At 36.6% G+C, this 23,526-nt stretch overlaps 1 protein-coding gene across 5 annotated transcripts in view; it reads left to right on the forward strand.

Annotated features, from left to right (window-relative positions):
• The window catches only part of NUP98 (nucleoporin 98 and 96 precursor), an 82,759-nt gene that overhangs the window by 53,770 nt on the left and 5,463 nt on the right, over positions 1-23,526 (forward strand). For 4 of the 5 annotated variants that reach the window (XM_044668091.1, XM_044668092.1, XM_044668094.1 and 1 more), the window contains 5 exons: positions 1,617-1,886; positions 10,407-10,564; positions 12,242-12,385; positions 13,213-13,352; positions 23,200-23,421. In XM_044668091.1, the coding sequence (XP_044524026.1) occupies positions 1,617-1,886; positions 10,407-10,564; positions 12,242-12,385; positions 13,213-13,352; positions 23,200-23,421 (934 nt within the window). The remainder of the gene's footprint in view (positions 1-1,616; positions 1,887-10,406; positions 10,565-12,241; positions 12,386-13,212; positions 13,353-23,199; positions 23,422-23,526) is intronic. The other variant, XM_044668095.1, reaches the window with a different exon arrangement.

Consider the following 23,526-nt stretch of genomic DNA (forward strand, 5'->3'; position numbering starts at 1 on the left):
CTTCCTAAAACTTATATGGAATTTAATTCTTCTTTTTCCTTAAAACAAATTCTACAGAGTGGTACCCTAAACTCACTAGATATTTCAGAAGGGGATTAGTTCCTAGAACTACCCAAAGTCTTAACGATCTATTTAACGATCTCTAAGCAATAGGTAGAGGTGGTGTAGCTTCCCAACCACGAAAGGCTGGTTTTAAACAATGTAATAGTTTTTTTCCCAATTCCTACAATTGAATAAAGTTTTCTCACAAGATAGAAATTGGATTAGACCCATAATTGAATAGAAAGGGAACTGAGCTAGCTCTAGAATTGAGTCACAAGATGGAATCAGTGTGGTTTACCCAGTTTTCACAATTAACCACTTACTGTCCAAATCCCCTCATTTCTCTCAGGGTCATCTCTGCACCTACCTCCCATACTATGTTTTGGTTCCAAGGCAGAAGAGTGGTAAGGGCTAGACAATGGGGGTTAAATGACTTGCCCAGGGTCACACAGCTAGGAAGTGTTTGAGGCCAGATTTAAACCTAGGACCTCCTATCTCTAGGCCTGGTTCTCAATCCACTGAGCTACCCAGCTGCCACCAGGGTCATCTATTATATAATTTCTTGCCCCACCCTATATACCCTTTATGGAGGAGCACTGACATGGTTATCTGTTTTAAGAATGCTTTTAGTGATGGTTTACTAGGATATGAAAGAGTTAGCCTACTCTAACTTTTTTCTGTACCTTTCTTGATAGTGTATCCATTCTTAAAGGCTAAACTCATGCAATCTGTATTGCCATACCACTCATTGTCTTTATGTTATACTTTTTGACCCTTGATTATATTATCTATTTTTCCATAGTTATTATCATCATTTTAGGATTATAGACATTTTTGCAAAACACATACAAGTGCAATGGGTAATAACTTGTATAGATCTTTTCCAAACACCTTCACATTTATTATCTTTGATTAATTTAAAAGAGTTTTTGTGGTTCTTGACCTCAGATTTTATCTTCTAAATTCAGAAACTACATTTAAGCACTTACTGTGAGTTGGCCCTTTGGTTCATCAATGGGAAAAACTTGAGGATAAGTAGTTTCCTCATCTTCATTGAGCTTAGAGTTTAACAAGGAAATTTTACATAAGCAAAAATAATGATCATTCCAAGCAAAATCTGCATTGACTTTTGTAAAATAAGTAGCTTAAAATAGAAAATGGTACCTTCTAGAAGGAGAAAAGACATTTTAAAATTAAGTGATAACATGTGAACACAGATAACACCACCACCACATATATTATCTCATCTGATTTCTTGAACTGAGAGAAGTTGCAAGGATTAGCACAACTCTAATGAAATGTACTATGAAGATAGACCATATGAAAAAGTATGATGTGTAGACACTACAAAAATACCTTTGGGACATGCAGTGATTATAGCTTAGTCTGAGTTAGAAAGTGATCTGAAGTTACAAATAGTTTCTTCTGTGAAGAAACAGCTTATGTATTTAGGTAGAAGCAGCAAGAGCAACAACAGTAGTGATCTCTACCTGGTTTATTTTAGGTTTGACCCCTTGTTCTTTACTAGCCTAGGATACATTTTGACACTTAAACTTTTGCTATCTTTCCGTTAGCTGTAGTAAAGCACTGGGGCCTGACATGGACACTGTGTGAAGCCCTCTGGGGTCACTTGAAGGAACTAGAAGATCAGCTGGATGAGCCCAGTGAGTATGTACAGAGCCTGGAACGCCGCAGAGCTTTCTCCCGTTGGCTGTCACAGACAGCAGCTGATCGCATTGAGGAGGAAGTAGCCCTGTCCCGACAAGACAATCCTGTGGAGGCTGTCTTCAGCTACCTCACAGGCAGGAGGATCAGTGAGGCTTGTCGTCTGGCCCAGCAGTCAGGTAGGAAGGAGACCCAGAGTCCAGCTCAATACCTATGGTCTCTACCGCTTATCTTGACACATAATTACATATATGTTCTTTAGTTTCTCTTGTGTCCCTTTGATCTCCCTACTTAGTCTCAAAGCTTCTAAAAAGTAGTATTTAACATCCCATAGTTTAACACAGTGTCTAGAACAGTGATTGCAAACCTTTTAGAAACTGAGTGCCCAAACTGCAACCCTCATGCCACATGTGAGCTGCCTCTTTACCCCAGACAGGGGAGGGAGGAAACATTCCCATTGGCTGCTGGGCAGAGGGGCAGGTGATTGGGGAAATATCCTCAGGCATGCACAGAGAGGGAGAGAGGAGCAGAGCAGCCCTCCTGGCACATGTTCTATAGGTTCACCAATACAAGCCTAGGATATTAATTGAACGAAATATTTAGGCAAGTATCTTAGGAAGAAACATCCTGAAGAACTCATGTAATCTTTTCTCATTAATTATATGGAGGTGAAAAGAGGGTAGGCTTCAGAGACTTCACCTCCATAAAATCTGGGCTCCAACATTTGTCGTCTACATGTTTCTCTTAGAACTGAATAATGAAGTGAAAATAGAATCTTCTGATCACCTCTGAAAAGAAACTACAGACTGAAAATATATAAGAATTGTCATGGTCCAAATCCTGAATTTCCAAATCAAATTTAAAAAAATATTGCATGTACTTTCAAGTACTAGGAATCTACAATCAGGATCACTTAAGGCCATTTTGTGACTAATAATAGAAGAAATCTTGGCATATCATAATCTAAAAATATGTTACACCAAGTATAACTTTATTAGAAAAGATAACTTTTGAGCATTCCTGGTGAAAAGACCAGAAGTGAGTAAAACTTTGAAATGTAAGTGCAAGAGTCAAGATAAAAACATTTCAGAATTTACATTCTGATAGGAGAAAAGTCCCTTTGTGATCCTTTTTTTTCCCTTTTTTTTTTTTTAACCCTTACCTTCCGTCTTGGAGTCAATACAGTGTATTGGTTCCAAGGAAGAAGAGTGGTAAGGGTGGGCAATGGGGGAGGGGGGGTGTCAAGTGACTTGCCCAAGGTCACACAGCTGGGAAGTGTCTGAGGCCAGATTTGAACCTAGGACCTCCCATCTCTAGGCCTAGCTCTCAATCCACTGAGCTACCCAGCTTCCCCCACGATCCTATTTTCAAGGGACATAGGGGAAGTTAAGTAACATACAAATACAGGTAGTAGACTTGGTTTTGTAAAAAGGGAAGAAAATAAGAAGAAATTAAGAATAACATTGGAATACATGACTGTTTTGAATGAATGAGGTGCTAAAGGAGAGCCTGGAAGTTTTCAGATGAAATCAAAACTATGAATAATCATATAAAAAATGTTCTAAAACCCTCTTAATTAGAGAAATGCAGGTCAAACAACTCTGAAGTACCACCTTATACTCAACAGAATGGCCAATGTGACAGGAAAGGGAAATAAATGTTGGAGGGGATGTGATAAAGTTGAGACATTTATGCATTGCCGGTGAAGTTGTGAATTGATTGGACCATTCTGGAGGGCAATTCGGAATTATGCCCAAAGGGCTTCAAAAGTATGCGTGCCCGGGGGGGGCAGCTGGGTAGCTCAATGGAGTGAGAGTCAGGCCTGGAGACGGGAGGTCCTAGGTTCAAACCCGGCCTCAGCCACTTCCCAGCTGTGTGACCCTGGGCAAGTCACTGGACCCCCATTGCCCACCCTTACCACTCTTCCACCTATGAGACAATACACCAAAGTACAAGGGTTTAAAAAAAAAAAAGTATGCATGCCCGGGCAGCTGGGTAGCTCAGTGGAGTGAGAGTCAGGCCTAGAGACAGGAGGTCCTAGGTTCAAACCCGGCCTCAGCCACTTCCCAGCTGTGTGACCCTGGGCAAGTCACTTGACCCCCATTGCCCACCCTTACCAATCTTCCACCTATGAGACAATACACCGAAGTACAAGGGTTTAAAAAAAAAAAAAGTATGCGTGCCCTTTGATCTAGCAATACCACTACTGGGTTTATATCCTAAAGAGATTAAAAAAAAAAATGAGGGGACAGCTGGGTGGCTCAGTGGATTGAGAGCCATAACTAGAGACGGGAGCTCCTAGGTTCAAATCTGGCCTCGGACACTTCCTAACTGTGTGACCCTGGGCACAAATCACTTGACCCCCATTGCCTAGCCCTTACCATTCTTCTGCCTTGGAGCCAATATACAGTATTACTCCAAGATGGAAAAAGTAAGGGTTTAAATTAAAAAACAAACAAACAAACAAACAAAAAAAACTGGGCAAGGACCTGTTACAAAAATTTTTATAGCTGGGCTCTTTGTGGTAGAAAAAAAAGGAAAATGAGGGGGTGCTTTCAGTTGGGTAATGGCTGAACAAATTGTGGTAGTGATGGTGATGGAATACTATTGTGCTATAAGGAATGATGAATTGATGGATTTTTATAAGATTTGGAAAAACCTACTTGAACTGATGCACAGTGAAATAAGCAGAACCAGGAGAACATTATACACGGAAATTATAACATTGTGGGATGATCAGATGTGATCAACTTTGCTACTAAAAGCAATGTAATGATCCAAGATAATTCTCAGAGACTTATAAGAAAGAATGCTATCCACATCTAGAGAGAAAACTATGGGAGCAGAAATCCAAGGGGAAAAAACATGTGATTTATCATTTGCTTATATGGGTATGCGACTTAGGGTTTTGGTTTTAAAGGATTACTCTTTTTAAAAAATGAGTAATATGGAAATGGGTTCGAGTGATTTTTGTTTTATGTATATGTATATGTATATATATATATATATATATATATATATATAAAACCCAGGGGAATTGGGGAATGGCTTGTTAACTCCAGGAGGGAAAAAACATGAGTCATGCAACTATGGAAAAAATTAAAAGAATAATAAATTTAAAAGGAAGGAAGGACTACAAAAATATGAAAGGAAAGAAGGGAGGGCCTCTTATGTATCTGACAAAGGAGTTAAATGAATGCAAGTGTGCGCCTATCAGAAATCATAAAACTGCCCAGATTCCTTAGAACTAGAGAGCAGAGTGAAAATAGAGTCCACCTCCTTGAAAGAAAACCTTTCAAAACATTTAGGAATATTATAGCCAAAATCCAGAGCTTCCAGGTTAAAGAAAAAAAAAATACAAGCAGCCTAAAAGAAATAATTCAGTTCTCAAGTAGACAATCAAGATCACCCAAAATATAGCAGTTACCACTATGAACTCTTTATATTCTCATATGAGGAAATGGCATGTGTCTTCTCAGGACACTATCATTATCCTAGAAGATCATAGAAGAGTGTAAGAGCTCTGGGAGTGCTTTTGTTGATCTTAAAGAGGAAAGGAAAGGAATACATAGGAATACAGAGGGGATTGAGAGGGGATTATCTCATATAATTAGAGTAAACAGTAGGAAACTACAAAGAAGGGATGGGAAGGGAGTGAGTGTCTCTTAACATCTCTTTATATGAACTGATCACAAGAAAGAATATCCACAAACACATAGTTGGAGGAGTATGTTTTATTCATCAGATAAATGAGAGACAATTGAACTAAGCCAAAATTTTAGACCCACACAGAACAGCCTGACTTTGAACAAGGGAGTCGGAACAGTTGGCAATTGATAGGTCTTTTGCTTCTTACCTATGTCTGAGGTGTAAACCCTGTACAGTTGTCCCTCGTTATATTGCGTTTCTCTTACCACAGCTTTACTGTATCGCAGAGTTTTCACTATATTGTGGGATTTTGTAGATGATTACCGTACTGTACATAATGGAAATTCAGTACACCACTACCACTTGTGCAAGTTTGCCAATATGAGATTGTACATGGCATACTATTGGCTGATGAAATGAAAGGCAATCAACAATAGAGCTGGGATCTGTATCCTGGGTGCTTATTGGCTCAGTGACTGTACTTTGCAGATAATCAACTTTCCAGGAGCCCTCTGGAATATAACTCCTGCAATAGGTGGGAGATCACTGTAAAGATAGAAGAGGTGATCCATGCCTGGAGGCAGCAGTTGAGGGTGAGGATCATTCATGGATCTTAGGTTGTATACTGAGGGAGGAGCAAATACAAAAGCAAATGATAACTCCATCTCTGACCCCAAAAAAAGGAGTAGAGTTTCAAAACCATTCCCTCAAGCTGGTAAGGGACAAATAAGAAGGAAAACACATTCTGGATGTACTTCTAAGTGTGATGGAATACTGTTGTGCTGTAAGAAATGAAGGGGGATAAATTCAGAGAAACCTGGAAAGACTTATATGAACTGACACAAAATGAAGTAAGTAGAACCAAGAGAACAGTCCATACAGTTATGATAGTATCATAAAGACAAATGACTTGGAAGGACTTAGGAACTCAGATCACTACAATGATCAACCATGATTCCAAAGGTTTTAAGGTGAAGCATGCTTCCCACATTCTGATAGAGAAGTGAAGCACTCAATTTTGTTCGACAATCTGTGTAAGGAGTTAAAGGGGATAAGAAAAGATGAGAGTGAGAAGATTTAGATTTTTGTTAATTTAAAAAAATAAAAATAAACCCCTTAAAAGTTCATTATGATATCTGGCAATTGCTAAATAAGAATATAAAAGAATATGCCTCATTCTTCGATGATATTGTCACCTTTACAAAAATTGAATGTATTTTGGGACATTGTTTTAAAACATTAAGAAGCACACAAAAGCAGAATTATTAAACATAACCCTTTATTGACCAAAGTAATAAAGATGTTAAAGATTTTGAAGAAGTGATTGAAACTTATAACATTTTAGTCTTAGTTTAGTCTTAAAGAATTGGTAGATCAAAGAACCATACATAGAAACAATATATAATTTCATCAAAGAAAATGAATCAAATTTACATTTTTTTTGGAATGCAACAAAAGGAATATTGAGGAGAAATTTTTATCTCTGCACTTACGTCAACAAAAGAAAGAATAGATCAACAAATTGAGCACAAATTTAAAAATAAGTCAACCAAAGCAACAAATAAGAAAAGACCAACTAAACAAAAACAAATTTTGAAACTCAAAGGAGATAAATTTGAAAACAAAAAAAATTAAATATATTAACATGATAAAATAAAAATTGAGAATGATTTCTTCTCCAGTAGCAAAAAGCCCTAATAAAATATATGTTGTTGGCTAAATAAACCAATCAAAAGAAGAAGGAAAACCAAGTTGTCAATAATAAAAATTAGAGGACAATTAAATAATTTTCAATAGGGAAAAATAATTTTAAAACATTTTTGTCCAACAATATGACTGTTAACATTTAAAACAATAGGTTTTTAATGATATTTTTTATACCACCTAGATTTCTCTTATATACTTTACCTTTTCCTGCTTAAAGAGCTATTCTTTATAATCATTTTCTTAAGAGGAAGAAGAGAGGAAGAAAAATTAGCAAAATTGAGGAATACATAAAACAATCTGATTTATCTGATATTATGCAATATTCCATATCTATGGAAACCTCATCTTAAATATTCCTCTGCAGAAGCGCAGAGGTGGGAGGGGAAAAGGTTATCTTCATATCTCTTCTTTGGGGCCAAGCTTGTTCATTATATTTTCAAAACAGTCATTTTCAATTGCAACGCTAACTTGTCAAAATGTAAAATACCCAGGGTAAGAGAACAAAAATAATATTCTTTTTTTTTTTTTAAACCCTTCTGTGTATTGACTCCATGGTGGAAGAGTGGTAAGGGTGGGCAATGGGGGTCAAGTGACTTGCCCAGGGTCACACAGCAAAAATAATATTCTAATTTCTGAAAAAGAAATTGAGTTCTACAAACAAATGTATTTACAAGTAAATTCTACCAAACGTCCAAAGAATCATTAATTTACATTAAATTATTTTGAAAAATAGCAAAAGATGGAATCCTAGCAAATTTTTTTCAATGAGACAAATAGGAATAGAGGAGAGATAAATCAGAGAAAGAAAACTATAGATGAAAGAGATTATAGCGACATATTAAAAAGATTACTATGACTATAAGTTGGATTTTTATTGGGAATCAGTGGTTGTTTCAGTATTAGAAAAACTAAATACAACAGTTCATATGGTAAATCCAACAAAAATTGCACGATTATATCAGCAGATATAAAAGAGGTTTATATGTTTATACCTCTTTACAGAAATATTCTCTAATAAAGTTTTCAGAGATATATGAAGAATACTTTCAAATTTTTGAGACCAGGAGTCATTCTCCAGGAGATAAAATGTCCAGTGGATATAAGCAGAAAGTTTTCAAGAAGAAAGAAATCCAAGTTAGCCATAAAAATATGAAAAAATATCCCAAATCAATAGTAATTTAAGAAAGACATTAAAACAGTTGCTCTTCTGCCTCACACCATCAGATTGGTAAATATGACCAAAAAAGGAAAAATAATGGCTTTAGGACAGGCATATAAACAAACTGTTGATAAGACTATGAATTGATTGAAATACTCTAGAAAGCATTTGGGAACTATACCCAAAAAGTTACTAAATTCTGCATGTCCTTTAACCCAGCAATACATACCACTACTAGGCAAAGAGGTCCTTTTTGGACCCATCTGCCCCGAAGTATTTATAGCATTACTTTTTATTGCAAGCAAAGCATTGGAAACAAAATGGATGAATATAGTTAAGGGATGGCTGAATAAATTATGTTATATGAATGTAATGTAATATTTTCGTGTTATGAGGAGTGACAAAATCCACAGATTACGAGAAACCTTTAAGGACTTGTTTACAATGAGTCATGATGAAGTGAGCTAAACCAAAATAATAATTGATAGAGTAAAAACTATGATTGATGCAATGGTTTTAGAAAGGAAAGCATTAAGAGGATAGTAATAGTTTGGGTTGTTTTTGGTTTTGTTTTAAATAAAATGAGTGTTAATGAAATGTTAAAAATAGATGTGCAAAGGAGAGAGAGGAATGAAATTTGAAAGGCAGAAAAACTAAGTAGTATTAGAACTGACAGAAAATATAGGATCAACTTTTTTTTTAAAACAAGCTGTGCAGGGCAGCTGGGTAGCTCAGTGGATTGAGAGCCAGGCCTAGAGACAGGAGGTCCTAGGTTCAAATCCGGCCTCAGACACTTCCCAGCTGTGTGACCCTGGGCAAGTCACTTGACCCCCACTGCCTACCCTTACCAATCTTCTACCTATAAGTCAATACACAGAAGTTAAGGGTTTAAAATTAAAAACAAAAACAAAAAAAAAAAAAAACAAGCTGTGCATAATAGAAATTTACAGTGTCATATTTAGCTCTTTTATCTTTTCTTTGTATAAGGAATATTTATCGATGTTACCAAGTTAATGATCATAAAAACAGTAATAAAATAATAAACAGTTTTAAAGTAAAAGCTTATAAAATGTATATGAGTGCCAGAACATATTCAGCCTGATCTCTACCACCATCTGTGGCTTCTGCTTTAGAGAATAAGAACTGACCTACTGTCATTGGAGTGAATTATCAGTGGTCAAATTATAGTCACAAAACAGGAAAGTGAGGTAGGCTTTTTGAGAATGGCTGTGGGAGATAAGAAAACTTGACTTATAAAGTTCTTTTAACAGGGAATGTTAACCAGAACTTTTTGTATATGACTCTTCCATATTAAAAAATGATGTCCATATGAAAACGATCATAGTCTTATTATAAAAATGTCTTCCACTGTACGGACCAGCTGTTTTCCTAAGGCATACCTGCCATTTCAAAATAGAGTATCAGGCTAATTGATCTCCTATATGTAGTCCATTTTATAAAACTATATTAGATTTTGCCTGAATGTGATACTAGATAATGAAGGAAACACATTCTTCAATTATCAACACGAATATAGATAGCAATTTAGGGTTTGCAGAACACTTTACAAATTTCCCATTTTGTCCTTAACAGCAATTCTGGGAGTTCGGTGCTATTGGTACTCCAATTTTATAGAATTGCAAATGGAGACAAATTAAGTGACTTATCTGGAGTTACAACTCCTGTCTAAATCTACAGATTTAGATCTGGAAGGGATTCTTGAGACCATCTAGTCCAACCCGCTATTTTTACAGGTGAGGAAATGGAGACCCAGAGAGATTAAGTAATTTGTTCAAGATTTTGGTCTTTGACTCAAGTCTTCTGTTTCCACATCCCACACACTTTTTACTGTGAGACCTATATACATGTCTTGACAGCACCATAGAAGAATAAGAACTGAGTCTTTGCTCAGGAGATTTAAATGTTAAAGTAAAAAACAAGATAACTAAAGAGAATAGACAGCATGGTGTGAAAAGACATGAGCCCTGAGCCTAGTCCATTTCCTTCTGTCTGAAATAGAGACAATAATAGGGCACTGCCTACCTAACTGAGTTGCAATAAAAATGATTTGTAAACTTTTAAGAGCTAAAAGGATGTTGTTAGGTGTGCCAAGTTTCATGTAGCCCCAGATCTTATTGACCCTTTTAAGGGCCTTGTGGAACCAATAATTGGGATTTTCTTTTAGGTGATCACCGACTAGCCCTACTTTTGTCCCAGCTGGGGGGAAGCCAGCCAGTCCGGGACCTGCTCACCATGCAACTGGTAGACTGGCATCGGCTCCAGGCAGATGGCTTCATCCAGGAGGATCGACTACGCATTTTTACTCTCTTGGCTGGAAAACCAGTATGTCCTTTTCTCCCATTTTTCAGATAATTTAAGACTTCTTGTTCTAAAGTTGGGTGTTAGCCACAAGTTTTGGCCACAGGAATCCTTATCTCCCAAATGTCTTTCTAATGGTTAATACCTTGAACTTAGGTGCTCTATAAATATTTGTTGAAGAATCAGAAAACAATTGAATAATCTTCTGGAACAGAGATTAGTGACCCTTCAAAAATCATAATTCATATACTTGGGATTGATCATCCCAGAAGTTTCCCACCATGCCTTTATTCTTTTGGATCTTTAAAGAATTTGTATTCTTAAATACCTTTAACATAAATAAACTGATAGCATTTTGAGAATGAGAATGGAAGACTTTGTAGGAGACCCAGGTATTGGAGGTCAATCAGTGAGGATGAAAATAGACATAGTCTCTTATGCTTAGATTGTTTTCTTTCCTTACCTCTACTATTTAGAACAGGGGTCGGCAAAGTTCGACTCTCCAGCCATATCTGGCTCCACCTCCCAACCTGCCAGTCTGGGCAGAGCCCCAGGATGTGCCCCAGGGGGCCTTTGAGCCCCCGCCCCATATTCCAGCGCCTTCCGCCTCCATCCTCTTCCTTCCGCACATGTTTATGGCTCACGGCCAAAAAGTTGCCGATGGTTGATTTAGAATATTCAATTCCTTTCAAAATTCAGCTTAGGTCAATGATGGGCAACCTTTTGAGCTTGGTGTGTCAAAATTCGCCAAAAAATTGAGCTTAACTCAGGTAGTGTGTCACTTTGAGAAAAAAACCATAATTTCATGATATTTATAGTTTAAATAACAAAAATATATAATTGTAATATATTACTGTATTTAATGAACCAAAATAGGTAAATTAATATAGGTAGAATTGTCATCTATAGTGCATAGTGTCTACACTACACCATAGCAAATGTTTCATCCTCAACATGTGGCCCCATGCTTCTCTGTATATGGCACTCATGCCATCGAAAATGACTACACGACACATGTGTCATGGGTTTGCCATCACCGGCTTAGGTTCTACTTCCCAAGTCCTCCTCTGATTCCTCTCTCAACCATCCCCTTGTCCTCTACAAAAGAAACCCTTATGTATATTTTACATATACCTATATATGTACATGTTATCTTCCCTGATTGATATAAGCTCCTTGAAAGCAAGGGCTTTTTTGTTTTTTATCACCTGTACTTAGCACAATATCTGAAACAAAATTGGAGCTTAATCTTCTTGTTAGATGACTGATTACACCTTTGTCAGGGATGGAGCAAAAAACATGTATTTGCTGACAGATAAAGACCACATGCTTTTAGGAAATACAAAATGTACCAGATACTCCCCTTCCTCATAAAAAACTGGTGTTAGCACATGTTTAAGCAATGCTACACTTATTTTTTTGTAAAGTGCTGTGTTATTGTTTAGTTTGTTTTTGTAAAACCAACCATTTGTCTATAAAAAAATATCAAAATTTTCTACAAAAACATAAGCTAGACATTGAGTGTCTCAAGAAATAAGCTGCCATTTATGCATTGATTGATGTACAGTATTTCTCCTAACTAAATGTCTTTGAGTCTTTCATGTTGTTCAAATTCTCTGTATATAAAACTACATTCATTACACATGAATAATGTAAGGGCATATACAAGCTTCTGCTATTCATTTTTGATGACCCTTGCAGGTATGGCGACTCTCAGAACAGAAGACTATCAACGTCTGTTCCCAGTTGGACTGGAAGCGCTCGATTGCTATCCATTTCTGGTACCTTCTTCCTCCTACTGCTTCCATTTCCCAGGCTCTAAGCATGTATGAGGAAGCATTCCAGGTAATGAATATTAGGTAAACCTAAGAAGAAAAAAGGTTCAGGAATCCTCACTCATTGCTGTCCTATGAGGGATGATCTGATTCCTGTGGTCCATTGTTTTGTCTCTAGGCAAATTGGGCTAAAACTCTTCTAGAAAAAAATCTCCCTTTATTTAAAAATCCATTTTGTCCTATACTGATGTTATTTGATCAGAATTTCTCAAGTCAGCGGCTTTATTTAGTAAAGTTCCTTAATTACATCCAGATCTGGGAGGCTAAATGTTCATAACTATCTTTATTTTGGTCCTTATTTTGAGGCTCTGTTCAAGTTAAAAAATACTATTTTTGAGGGGGCAGCTGGGTAGCTCAGTGAATTGAAAGCCAGGCCTAGAGACGGGAGGTCCTAGGTTCAAATCTAGCCTCAGACACTTCCCAGCTGTGTGACCCTGGGCAAGTCACTTGACCCCCATTGCCTACCCTTATCACTCTTCCACCTATAAGTCAATACACAGAAGTTAAGGGTTTAAAACCCCCCCAAAAAAAAATAAATAAAAGACTATTTTTGCTAATTTAAATATTTTTCTTGTTGTTATCTTGTCATATTTTTGTTCTTGGTGTGACCTATATTCCCTTTGTCAAAAGTATTTGTCAGACAGTAGAGCCAAAGAGCCAGGAAAATAACAAAAGTCTCAGAAAAAGAAAGTTCACTAAAAGATGATGGCCACATATCTGAACAGTTATATGCCTTGAAAAGCAAGAAAATTGAAATTGAAAAATTGAAATGAGGCTATTTTCTGGCCAAAGAATGAATGAAAGCATTTGTCCAGTCTTGTTATCCTCTCTCTTTAGAACACCTGTGAAAGTGAGAAGTATGCCTGCAGTCCTCTGCCTTCGTACCTTGAAGACTCTGGCTGTGTGTTAGAAGAAGATGATACAAGGAGACCTCTCAGAGATGTGTCCTTTCACCTACTGAAGCTCTACAGTGACAGGTAAGTAGAATTTGTTTTTACCTGAAGTTTCTTTCCTCCTCACCCCTTTCCCTCAACTCCCCCTTAGCCTTGCTACTACTTTTTACCTTTTTACCCAGGTTTCAGTAAACTGGAAAACAAATTACTTAGTAAAAATCTCCATTTGATAAAAACTAAAGAGGAAATTGGAAAGGAGTCTTGAGCAACTTGAGGTTTAAGCCAACATCTTTTAAGCCATATTGCATAATAAATTCAAAATTGATACATGACCTTAATAATAATGAGGTATATCTTAACCAATAAGAGATAAAGGCAGTTAAAAAGATAAAACAAATAACTTTGACTATATGATACTGAAAAGCTTCTGCACAAATAAAATCAGTACATCTAGAATTAGAAAGGAAAAGGTTGATTGGGGAAAGAAATATTTATATCTGATTTCTCAGAAAAAAATGTTGTATCCAAGATAAATAAGCAACAAATTGGTATATACTGTATGTAAGACTAAAGGCCATCTGGTCAAAAGATATGAATAAGCAGTTCTGAGAAAAAATTACAAATACTAACAACTGTATGGAGAATGTGCCAAATCACTAATAATAAGAGAAATGCATATCAAAACAATCTTGAGGTTTCACCTTATCCTGATAAAGATGGCAGAAGATAATAGCCAACATTAGAGGTGTTGTGGAAAGATGGGCACATTACTATACTGTTGGTGGAGCTGTGAATTAGTAAAACCATTTTTTAATACAATTTGGAATTATTCAAATAGTGACTAAAATGCCCATACCCTTTGACCCAGATTTCTATTTCTTGGCTTAGACCTCTGTAAAAATTAAAATTAATATATAATAATGACTTCAAATATTATATTTTTATAAGATTTATTAATAATCACTAGAAGTAAAGAAATAAAAAGGCAACAAAATAAAACCATATGCCAAGCTAATCTACCTGTCGAAAAGTCTCGCATTCACAGCTGCCCTCATTCCAAAAAAAGAGAGCTAGACTCGGAAATCCACCAAATTTATCTTCTATGTCAGCCCATAACAACAGGAAGTCAGTGGGCTCCTGGGTAATGTAGTTTTAAAGGTACAAGCTTTCCAATTACACATTTTCCCCTTGAGATCCTTGGAAGATTGGTGTCTCCAATGGATCTTGTAAACATAACCAACTTTTAAATTACAATAATTTGGGGATAAAAGGAAAAGAGAAAAAAAAACAATGATTGCTAGGTACGTTGACAAAAAGCCATTTGGAGGCATTCCCCTTCGGCATAAGAGTATACATTCAAAATAAATGCATTCAACCTGCCACAGTTTAATTTCACTACATCCCAAAGTTCATTCTGGATCTTCTTGATGCAGTGTAAGGTTTCTCCAGACATCTTCATGGTGTCTTCTCCAAACAGTTCACTTTCTGGATTCGGGGAGGTAGCAAATTTCTTATCCTAAAATTACTTTCAAAAGAATTTAAACTTCACATTATAGGATAATAATACATTCCCCCTTGAGGAGGAGGATGACAAACAAAGGGATCACTCAGGGATGCATGGCTGAGTTATGACGTTTATGAATCAATTGGCAAAAGCATCAAAAACTCCAAATGAAAGAAAAAATAGCTTGTGAATGTAATATAAAATATCAAAGTCTTAATGTCTAAAAAACTCTAGGTAAAGGAAAAATAAAACTATAACAGGTCCTTGAATCAAGGCCCAATTAAAGTGATTTATATAATTATGCACTTACCCATTGGCAGCCAAGACTACAGGAAGTTGCCATACTGTAAGAGAGAAGAAAGGACTAGATTTTTGTGTGAGAAGGGAAGTGTCTTTCCTTGGTCTGATTTTACCTTCACTATCAGGGATAGGGGGATCCAGGATGATAGTCACCTTTGGTACTTGATAGGATGTGGCTCAAGGAAGACCAGCCTCTGACATATGTCAAAACAGCTGCAATCTTGAACCCCAAACAAGTTCAAGTCTTCTTGTCTTGGCTCAAAATTTCATCAATGCCACTGGGATTGGTTGGTCTTTTTGACCTTGTGCTCGATTGTCACTATGCAATGGCTTTTTTTGCTTCCCTTCTCCTGGTATCAGACAGAATCATTAATTACAGTCCCATAACATTTTTTAATAAATGGCAGGTTTCCATAGTCTAAAGCTTTTGGGTATGCATTAATATTAGAACAAATATATTTTAAACTTAAATTACTGCAAGACCAAAAAAGATTAATGTTGAATAACATGTTTCAAGTACAAAAATGAGAGAAAAGAGAAACTCAAATACTGTATTGCACATACAAGGGAAAGGAATAATAAAAAAGTTTTAAAAATCAAAATATATAGCTTACAATCAGTGACACACTGTCAGCCAAGGAGAGGTAGAATATAAAGGTTTCTCACCCAAAAATGAGATCCATTTCCTTTTTAACTTGGCCATGAACCACTGTGTGAGTACAAATGATCATTCAAAAAGTAACCGTTTTTTATAAAACAGTAGTACAATAGAAAATGCACATTCAAAGAAGTACCAAAATTATAATAACACATTTAATGACAATAGCAAACAAACCCACTATCATAGGATTTTCACATACATCACTGTGACTTTTTTTTTTTTTTTTTTTTAATTTTAGAAGCAAATGGATAGTTGTCGCAAGTTCTACAGATGTAGCAAATCTTTCAACCTTGGCTGAAATGCTCACTGTTGGGGGCCATTTAGGGGGTACCATGCCCCTTAGGAAAATTTTATAAGATTATAACCCATCACAGGGTAACCAACCCCTTGGGTTTTCTCCCTCCTTTGGCATGAGACTCTAACAGCTCTAAAAGGCATGTCTTTCATATGTCTCACCCATTTTAATGTAGAGGCGAGGATTTTAGCTCATTAAATTCTCCAAAGGTTGTTAATACAGGTGGTAACCAGTTTGATGGAGTCTATCCATCATCATATATGTGACAGTTAACAAAGGAAAAAAGGAACAAATGGCTGTGAAGGCAACGTGATCTTGTGAGTTTGTGCAAGTTGACTATGAACTTTACAATGGTATGTTCTTTAGTACAGTCATAGGGGAATGGTACATATAAAATCGTGTAACAGAATATATCTAATAGCCAAAAACACAGTAGCTTAAAATGATTTAGTGTAACAGAAAGATATTGATCAGATTAACATATGGACTTAAAAAAGCAAAATTAAATGTTAAAGCAAACAATCAGATATAGAGACTTCCATAAAACAATGGAATCTGAAAAGGCTTAAAATCTACCTCCAGACTCTTTAAATTTTCTTCCCCTCCCCAGGATCATTATCCATTTAGATTCCCTTTTGTCACACAGTCTCTGGGATCTCCCATAATGAAGGAGAATTCCACACTGAACATGGTATGGAGGAATCCTAAATTGGAAATATTTTAGAAACTGGGCAGGCCCAAATGGCAAGGAGGTGTATGAGATTATTTCTCCCCTGAGTCTCAGGATCATTCAAGCTAATCACAAGGACCAGTGCACTCAGGAATGGTAGGAAGGGGGGGGTGGGGAAGGTCTTAAAACTGGGAGCTGTTTGAAATAGGTAATGCACTGCTCTTTCACAGAGTGAGCCATGCTTGCAATTCTACTTTGGTGGGTGGGTGAAGTCCAGACAAACTTAGTAACTGTATTTTAAAAGAATATTTGAGAATTCTGTCCCTTCATGGTTGCCAAAATGTAAAGATTAAAAATTAATATTCAATAACTATTACATTTTGTAAAGTTTTCTAATAATCACTAAAGTAAAAAACTACCTCAACCAGCCCCTGGTCATGAGAAAAAAGAGCGAGAGATGGGGCTACATCAAACTACAAAACATAAAAAATGTGACCATGCAACGTGGTGGAGAGATTAAAAGGAATATTGGGAAATACTAAAAGGAATTCTAGGAAATGTAGTTCAAAAGATACAAAATTTCCACTTATATACCCGGAGGAAATTAATAATAAAAAAGTTATTATAAACACCAAAATATTTATAGTAATATTATATGAGAGTGAAGAATTTGAAACAGAGTTGATGACCATTGATTGTCTAAACAAGTTGTGGTACATGAATGTAACGGAATATCACTGCATTGTGATAAGTCACAAATATTATGAATATAGAGAAGCATGTAAAGATTTATACAATCTGATGCAGAATAAAAGATAGGACAGCAGTTTCCCCCCTAAGGAAAAAACCCACCACACACAAAACCAAAAGTGGATATTAGAAAATTTAGAAAAACAAACATTGCACCAAAGAAAAGAGAAAATATCTTTATTTCTTTGCTAAAGAGTCCTTCATTGTACATTTCATATATCTTAAGACTTGATATGTTGATAAATTTTGCTAAGAAAGGAGGGCAAGTTCTCCTTTATATTTGTTACATATTACAAATGGTTCTCTGCAAAGGGGCAAGGGTAGAGATGCTGGGAGTTTTCCTGATGAAGTTTAAAAAGCTATATATTAATTTTATTTATTTGTTTGTTTGTTTGTTTGTTTTTTGGTTATATTTTTGTTTTTATTTTGAATATTTTTCCATAGTTACATGTTTCATGTTCTTTCCCTCTTTCACAAGCCCCATTAGTACTCCCCTAGCCGATGCACAGTTCCACTGGGATTTACATGTATCAATTGATTAAGACCTAATTCCAATTTATTGATAGTTGGATTAGAGTTATCGTTTAGTGTCTTCATCCCCAATAATATCCCCATCAGCCCATGTGTTCAAGCAGTTGTTTTTCCTCTGTTACTCCTCCCACAGTTCTTTCTCTGAATATGGCTAGTTTTCTTTCTCATAAATCCCTCAGCCTTGCTTTGGATTCTTGCATTGCTGCTAGTAAAGAAGTCTGTTATGTTCAATTATACCACAGTGTATCAGTCTCTGTATGAGGTTCTCCTGGTTCTGTTCCTTTCACTCTGAATCAATTCCTGGAGGTCTGAAGGTCATTCTAGTTCACATGGAATTTCTCTAGTTCTTTATTCCTTTGAGCGCACTAGTATTCCATCACCAACAGATACCATAATTTGTTCAGCCATTCCCTAATCAAAGGACATTCTCTCATTCTCCAATTTTTTTTCCACCACAAAGAGCGTGCCTATAAATATTTTTGTACAAGTCTTTTTCCTTATTATCTCTTTGGGGTATAAACCAAGCAATACTGTGGCTAGATCAAAAGGCAGATAGTCTTTTAAAGCCCTTTGAGCATAGTTAGTTCCAAATTGCCATCCAAAATGGTTGGATCAGTTTACAACTCCAACAGTTGTTAATGTCCCAATTTCACCACATCCCCTACAACATTCATTATTCTCCCCTGCTGTCATTTTAGCCAGTTGGCTAGGTGTGAGGTGATACCTCAGAGTTGTTTTGATTTGCATTTCTCTAATTATTAGAGATTTAGAACACTTTTTTATAAATGTGCTTTTTTCATGTGCTTATTGATAGTTTTGATTTCTTTATCTGAGAATTGCCTATTCATGTCCCTTGTCCATTTATGGATTAGGGGTAATTTTATTTTTTAAAAGAGCCAAGGGGAATTTGAAGCAAAAATGTCAGCATGGACAAAGGCAAGATCAGCCCTATTCCCACAAAAACCTGAAATTCATATCCAAATAATGATTAAGAAATTAATTTAAAAACCTATAGTAACTGTCCTCTTCCATCCTAGAATTGCACAAAAAAGTGAACTAGAAGCCACCAGCAAAACCAGCTGGTCTAGGCAACTAAACTAGTGGCTTCCTGGCAGGACTAGAGTTGGCCTCAAAACACATGCAAAGCGGCAAGACTGTTCAGAGGTAGCAAGTTAGCTTCTCTCTAATTAGAGGCTCTGTTTCAAAGACTTAAATTTTGGGAACAGGCTAGAACAGCAACCCTCAGCCTGGCATGCCCTTAATCCAAAGTGTGAGGCCAAGCAGGACTGACCAACTACCCAGGAATGCAGACAGGAATGAAGTTCAATTGTGGCATTCAGGAATAAAGCTTAAGAAAAGTGAACTAACGAAGACTTCAATTACATTAAAAATTTATTTTAAATCAAGAGGTTTTCCCAAAAAGGAGCAAGCAATTTTCCATAAGGAGTATAAGAATAGCTGCAGGAGAAAATGAAGCAAGCAATTTGAAGGAAAAGTTTGAAAGAACAAGTATCTTAGAAGTGAAAGTGGTAAACCTTTCCCCCAATTACCCCAATTAACAGGCTCCCTGAAAATTTGATCTAAGTTTAGACAAATTGACTACATGATGCAGCAAGAAATATTAAAACAAAATCCAAAGATTGAAAAAAGGAGAAGAAAATATCTAAATTTAAAAACAACTTAATTATAAAATGGATCAAGGAAAGAGAAGGGTAAAAAATTTGGCTATAAATCATAAATGAAAACTACCCAGATATTTGATCCAGGTGAAAGAGTGAGTTTAAAATCCACCAAATAACCCTTTGACTCAGAAATACCACTACACAGTCTGTACCTTAAAGCAGTCCGAGAAAGGGGAAAAGCATCTATATGTGCAAAAATGTAGCAGCTTTTGAAGTAGCAAGTAAACTTAAGGGAGCAAACAAATTATGATAGAGGAATGTAATGGAGTATTGTTCTGCCATAAGAAATGATGGAAGGAACAGCTTTCTTGAAACTTGGGGAGATGTATATGAAATGATTAAAGTGAGCAGAACCATAAGAAAAATTATGCATAAATACAGATAATATAAATATGCAATAACAAATACATAAAAACAAACTACAGATAGTTCTGTTGTAAGACAATATATGTATTCTTTGAAAGCATGGAGCTATACAAAATCACCCAATAAAACCCACAAGGTTATGGGGAAAGTAAGACTAGATACACAAATGCTAAATTTCATCAATGGAAGTGGGGAAAGGAAGGGAACAAACTTGATTTTTAAAAAAATGAGAGCATGCACGCTCTTGGTGGTAGTAAAAAAAATTGGAAAATGAGGGGTTGCCTCTTGATTGGGGAATGGCTGAATAAATTGTAGTATACAATAGTAATGGAATATTTTCGTGCTATACAGAATGATGAACTGCTTGGTTTCTATAAAAACTGGGAAGACCTCCATGAATTGATGTGGAGTGAAATGAGCAGAAACAGGAGAACATTGTACACAGAAACTGAAACATTATGGGACAATCAAATGTAATAGACTTTGCTGCTAATAGCAATGCAGTGACCTAGGACAGTAATGGGCAAACTTTTTAAAGAGGGGGCCAAAGGAGAGGAAATGCTCATCTGTCAGTCTATTTCTAAGGCAACTCTAAGTTTCATTGTATTGTATCCTACTCATTGTAGGATTACTACTCGTTGGTCAGATTAGGAATAATGTCGTGGGACTGGATAGAACATTTCAGCATCTGGCTCGTGGGCCGTAGTTTGCCCATCACTGACCTAGGACAATCTCAAGGGGCTTGTGAGAAAGAATGCTGTCTACATTGAGAGAAAGAACTGTGGGGTTTTGTAAAAATGCAGAAGAAAAATATGATTCATCACATGTTTATATGGGTATAGGATTTGGATTTGTGGTTGTAAAAGAGTAATCTATTATAAAAATGAATGATGTGGAAATAGATATTGAGTTATACATGTATAACCCAGTGGAATTGCTTACCAGCTCTAGGAGGGAGAGAACATGAATCATGTAACCACAGAAAAATACTTGAAAAGTTTTTTTTTTTTTAATGTGAGCATGGTTTTATACACATGTTAAATGGTTAAGAAACACTACATTTGGGCACAAGACCAATTCCCGGCTACAGGGGAAGGAGGTAGGATGGTGCAGACCTGCTCTCCTCTGCACATAGCTCCTGCTCTGACAAAATGGGCATGGGAAGAGTCACAACTTATGAGCTTCTGTTAGATTTGGGCAGCTTTCTTGCACACAAGTGGATTTTCTTGGGAGAAATTGTACAGAAGCAAACCAGAATTCAGAATATACTCTAAACTTTCATTCCTTAAGAGGTCAAACCCATTGAAACAAACTTGCCTTTTTTGAAACATGAATTATAGTAGAAATTTGATTATACATTGAAAGAGTTAAAACTTCTGATCATTGCATTAACTAACCATAATATAATTCCCCAGAAGGCTGATTATGAACCATGTCTCCCACCAACTAGTAGAGAGATGATGGATTCAGGGTGCTGAATGAGATGAATATTTTTTGGTTATGTCCAATGAGGAAATGTTTTATACTTGACTATGTATAAACAAGGGTTTTTGTTTTTCTTTCTTTTTTTTAAATAAAGGGTAATGATAAGGAGAGTTGGTTGATGTTTGTTAATTAGGGGGGGATATCTATTTCATCATCTCCTGTCTCCTTAAAGGACCTCCAAAAGTATAAGTTCCAGAAATGTCAATCAAATTCCAGAGCTCAAATTAAAAAAGTTACAAGCGGGGGCAGCTGGGGAGCTCAATAGATTGAGAACCAGGCCTAGAGATATGAGGTCCTGGGTTCAAATCTGTCCTCAGACACTTCCCAGCCATGTGACCCTGGGCAAGTCACTTGACCCCCATTGCCTAGCCCTTACCACTCTTCTGCCTTGGAACCAATACACAGTACTGACTCCAAGACGGAAGGTAATGGTTTAAAAAAAAACAAACTACAAACATGCAGGAAGGAATTGAAGTACCAGTGATCATGCAAAATCTGGCAATAGCTTCTTCTAGTATAAGTGAGAAGAGACTTTTAGTACAATATTCCCAAAGGCAGAAGCCTATAGGCTTACCTCCAGGGATAACAAAATCCTGCAAAACTGAATGTAATCCTATGGGATGAGGGGATTGATTTTTAATGGAATAGAGAACTTTCAAGCATTCCTGATGAAAAGGCCATACCCAAATAAAACTTTTGAAATGCATGTTATGATTGTATTAGAAGTATATCTGTGTTTAGACATGTAATTGCAGATTTTTTTTTTCCAGGACAATTTAAATTTTAAAATCAGATGTCAGGGGCTACAGAGGTGATTGAGTAGATTGAGAGCTAAGCTTAGAGATAGGAGGTCCTGGGTTCAAATATGACCTCAGACACTTCCTAGCTGTGTGATCCTGGGCAAGTCACTTAATCTCCATCTGCCTTGGAACCAACACACAGTATTGATTCTAAGATAGAAGGTAAGGGGTTTTTGTTGTTGTTGTTGTTGTTGTTGTTGTTGAAGTCAGATGCCAGAATTCTGGTTGCAGATCCAAAGAATAAGGAAAATAGGAGTTGAGATTTTACTTTAAATGAAGTAATAAAGGTGGATCAAGAAACACCAAACTTGGGGGCAGCTGGGTAGCTCAGTGGATTGAGAGCCAGGCCTAGAGATGGGAGGTCCGTCCTGGGTTCAAATCCGGCCTCAGACACTTCCCAGCTGTGTGACCCTGGGCAAGTCACATTGCCTAGCCCTTACCACTCTTCTGCCTTGGAGGCAATACACAGTATTGACTCTAAGATGGAAGGTAAGGGTTTAAAGGGGGGAAAAAAGAAAGAAAAGAAACACCAAACTTATTTTATTAGACAAATCCAGCAACTTACTTAGTATGATTATAATGTGAATGTCTGTAGCTCTGGGAAAATGTCTTATTTTTATGATAAGTCATGGAATTTTGAGGAGAAAATTGTTTGTGTGAGCCCCATACAACTGAAATCTAGTTGCTTTCTGTTATAATATTTGCATTATTTTTTTTTTGCATCTCTGCTGACGCAGCAGGGAATAGGAGATGCATTGATTGCTCAGGTCAGTTTATGGTCCATTTCTTGGGCCAGTATGATAATATTTTTCTCTTACCTCTTCCCTTCCGTCCCCTTCTATACACCCATTCTTCACCCACTCTTTCTCTCCACTTTTCTCCTATAGACATTATGATCTGAATCAGCTATTGGATCCTCGGAGTATAACCTCTGATCCTTTGGACTATCGATTGAGCTGGCACCTCTGGGAAGTCTTGCAGGCCTTGAATTATACCCACCTTTCTGAGCAATGTGAAGGCGTGCTACATGCCAGCTATGCTGCTCAGCTTGAGAGTGAAGGACTATGGGAGTGGGCCATCTTTGTCCTACTTCATATCACCAACACGTGGTGAGAGAACGTCAATCCTTGGACCCACTTCTGACCCCAAAAAAGGGATGTTCAAGAAATAAGATAATTTTGGTTCCCTCTTGTTTAATTCAGAACATGGATATA

This window comes from Gracilinanus agilis, chromosome 3, assembly GCF_016433145.1.
Source record: "Gracilinanus agilis isolate LMUSP501 chromosome 3, AgileGrace, whole genome shotgun sequence".
Classification (NCBI taxonomy): domain Eukaryota; kingdom Metazoa; phylum Chordata; class Mammalia; order Didelphimorphia; family Didelphidae; genus Gracilinanus; species Gracilinanus agilis.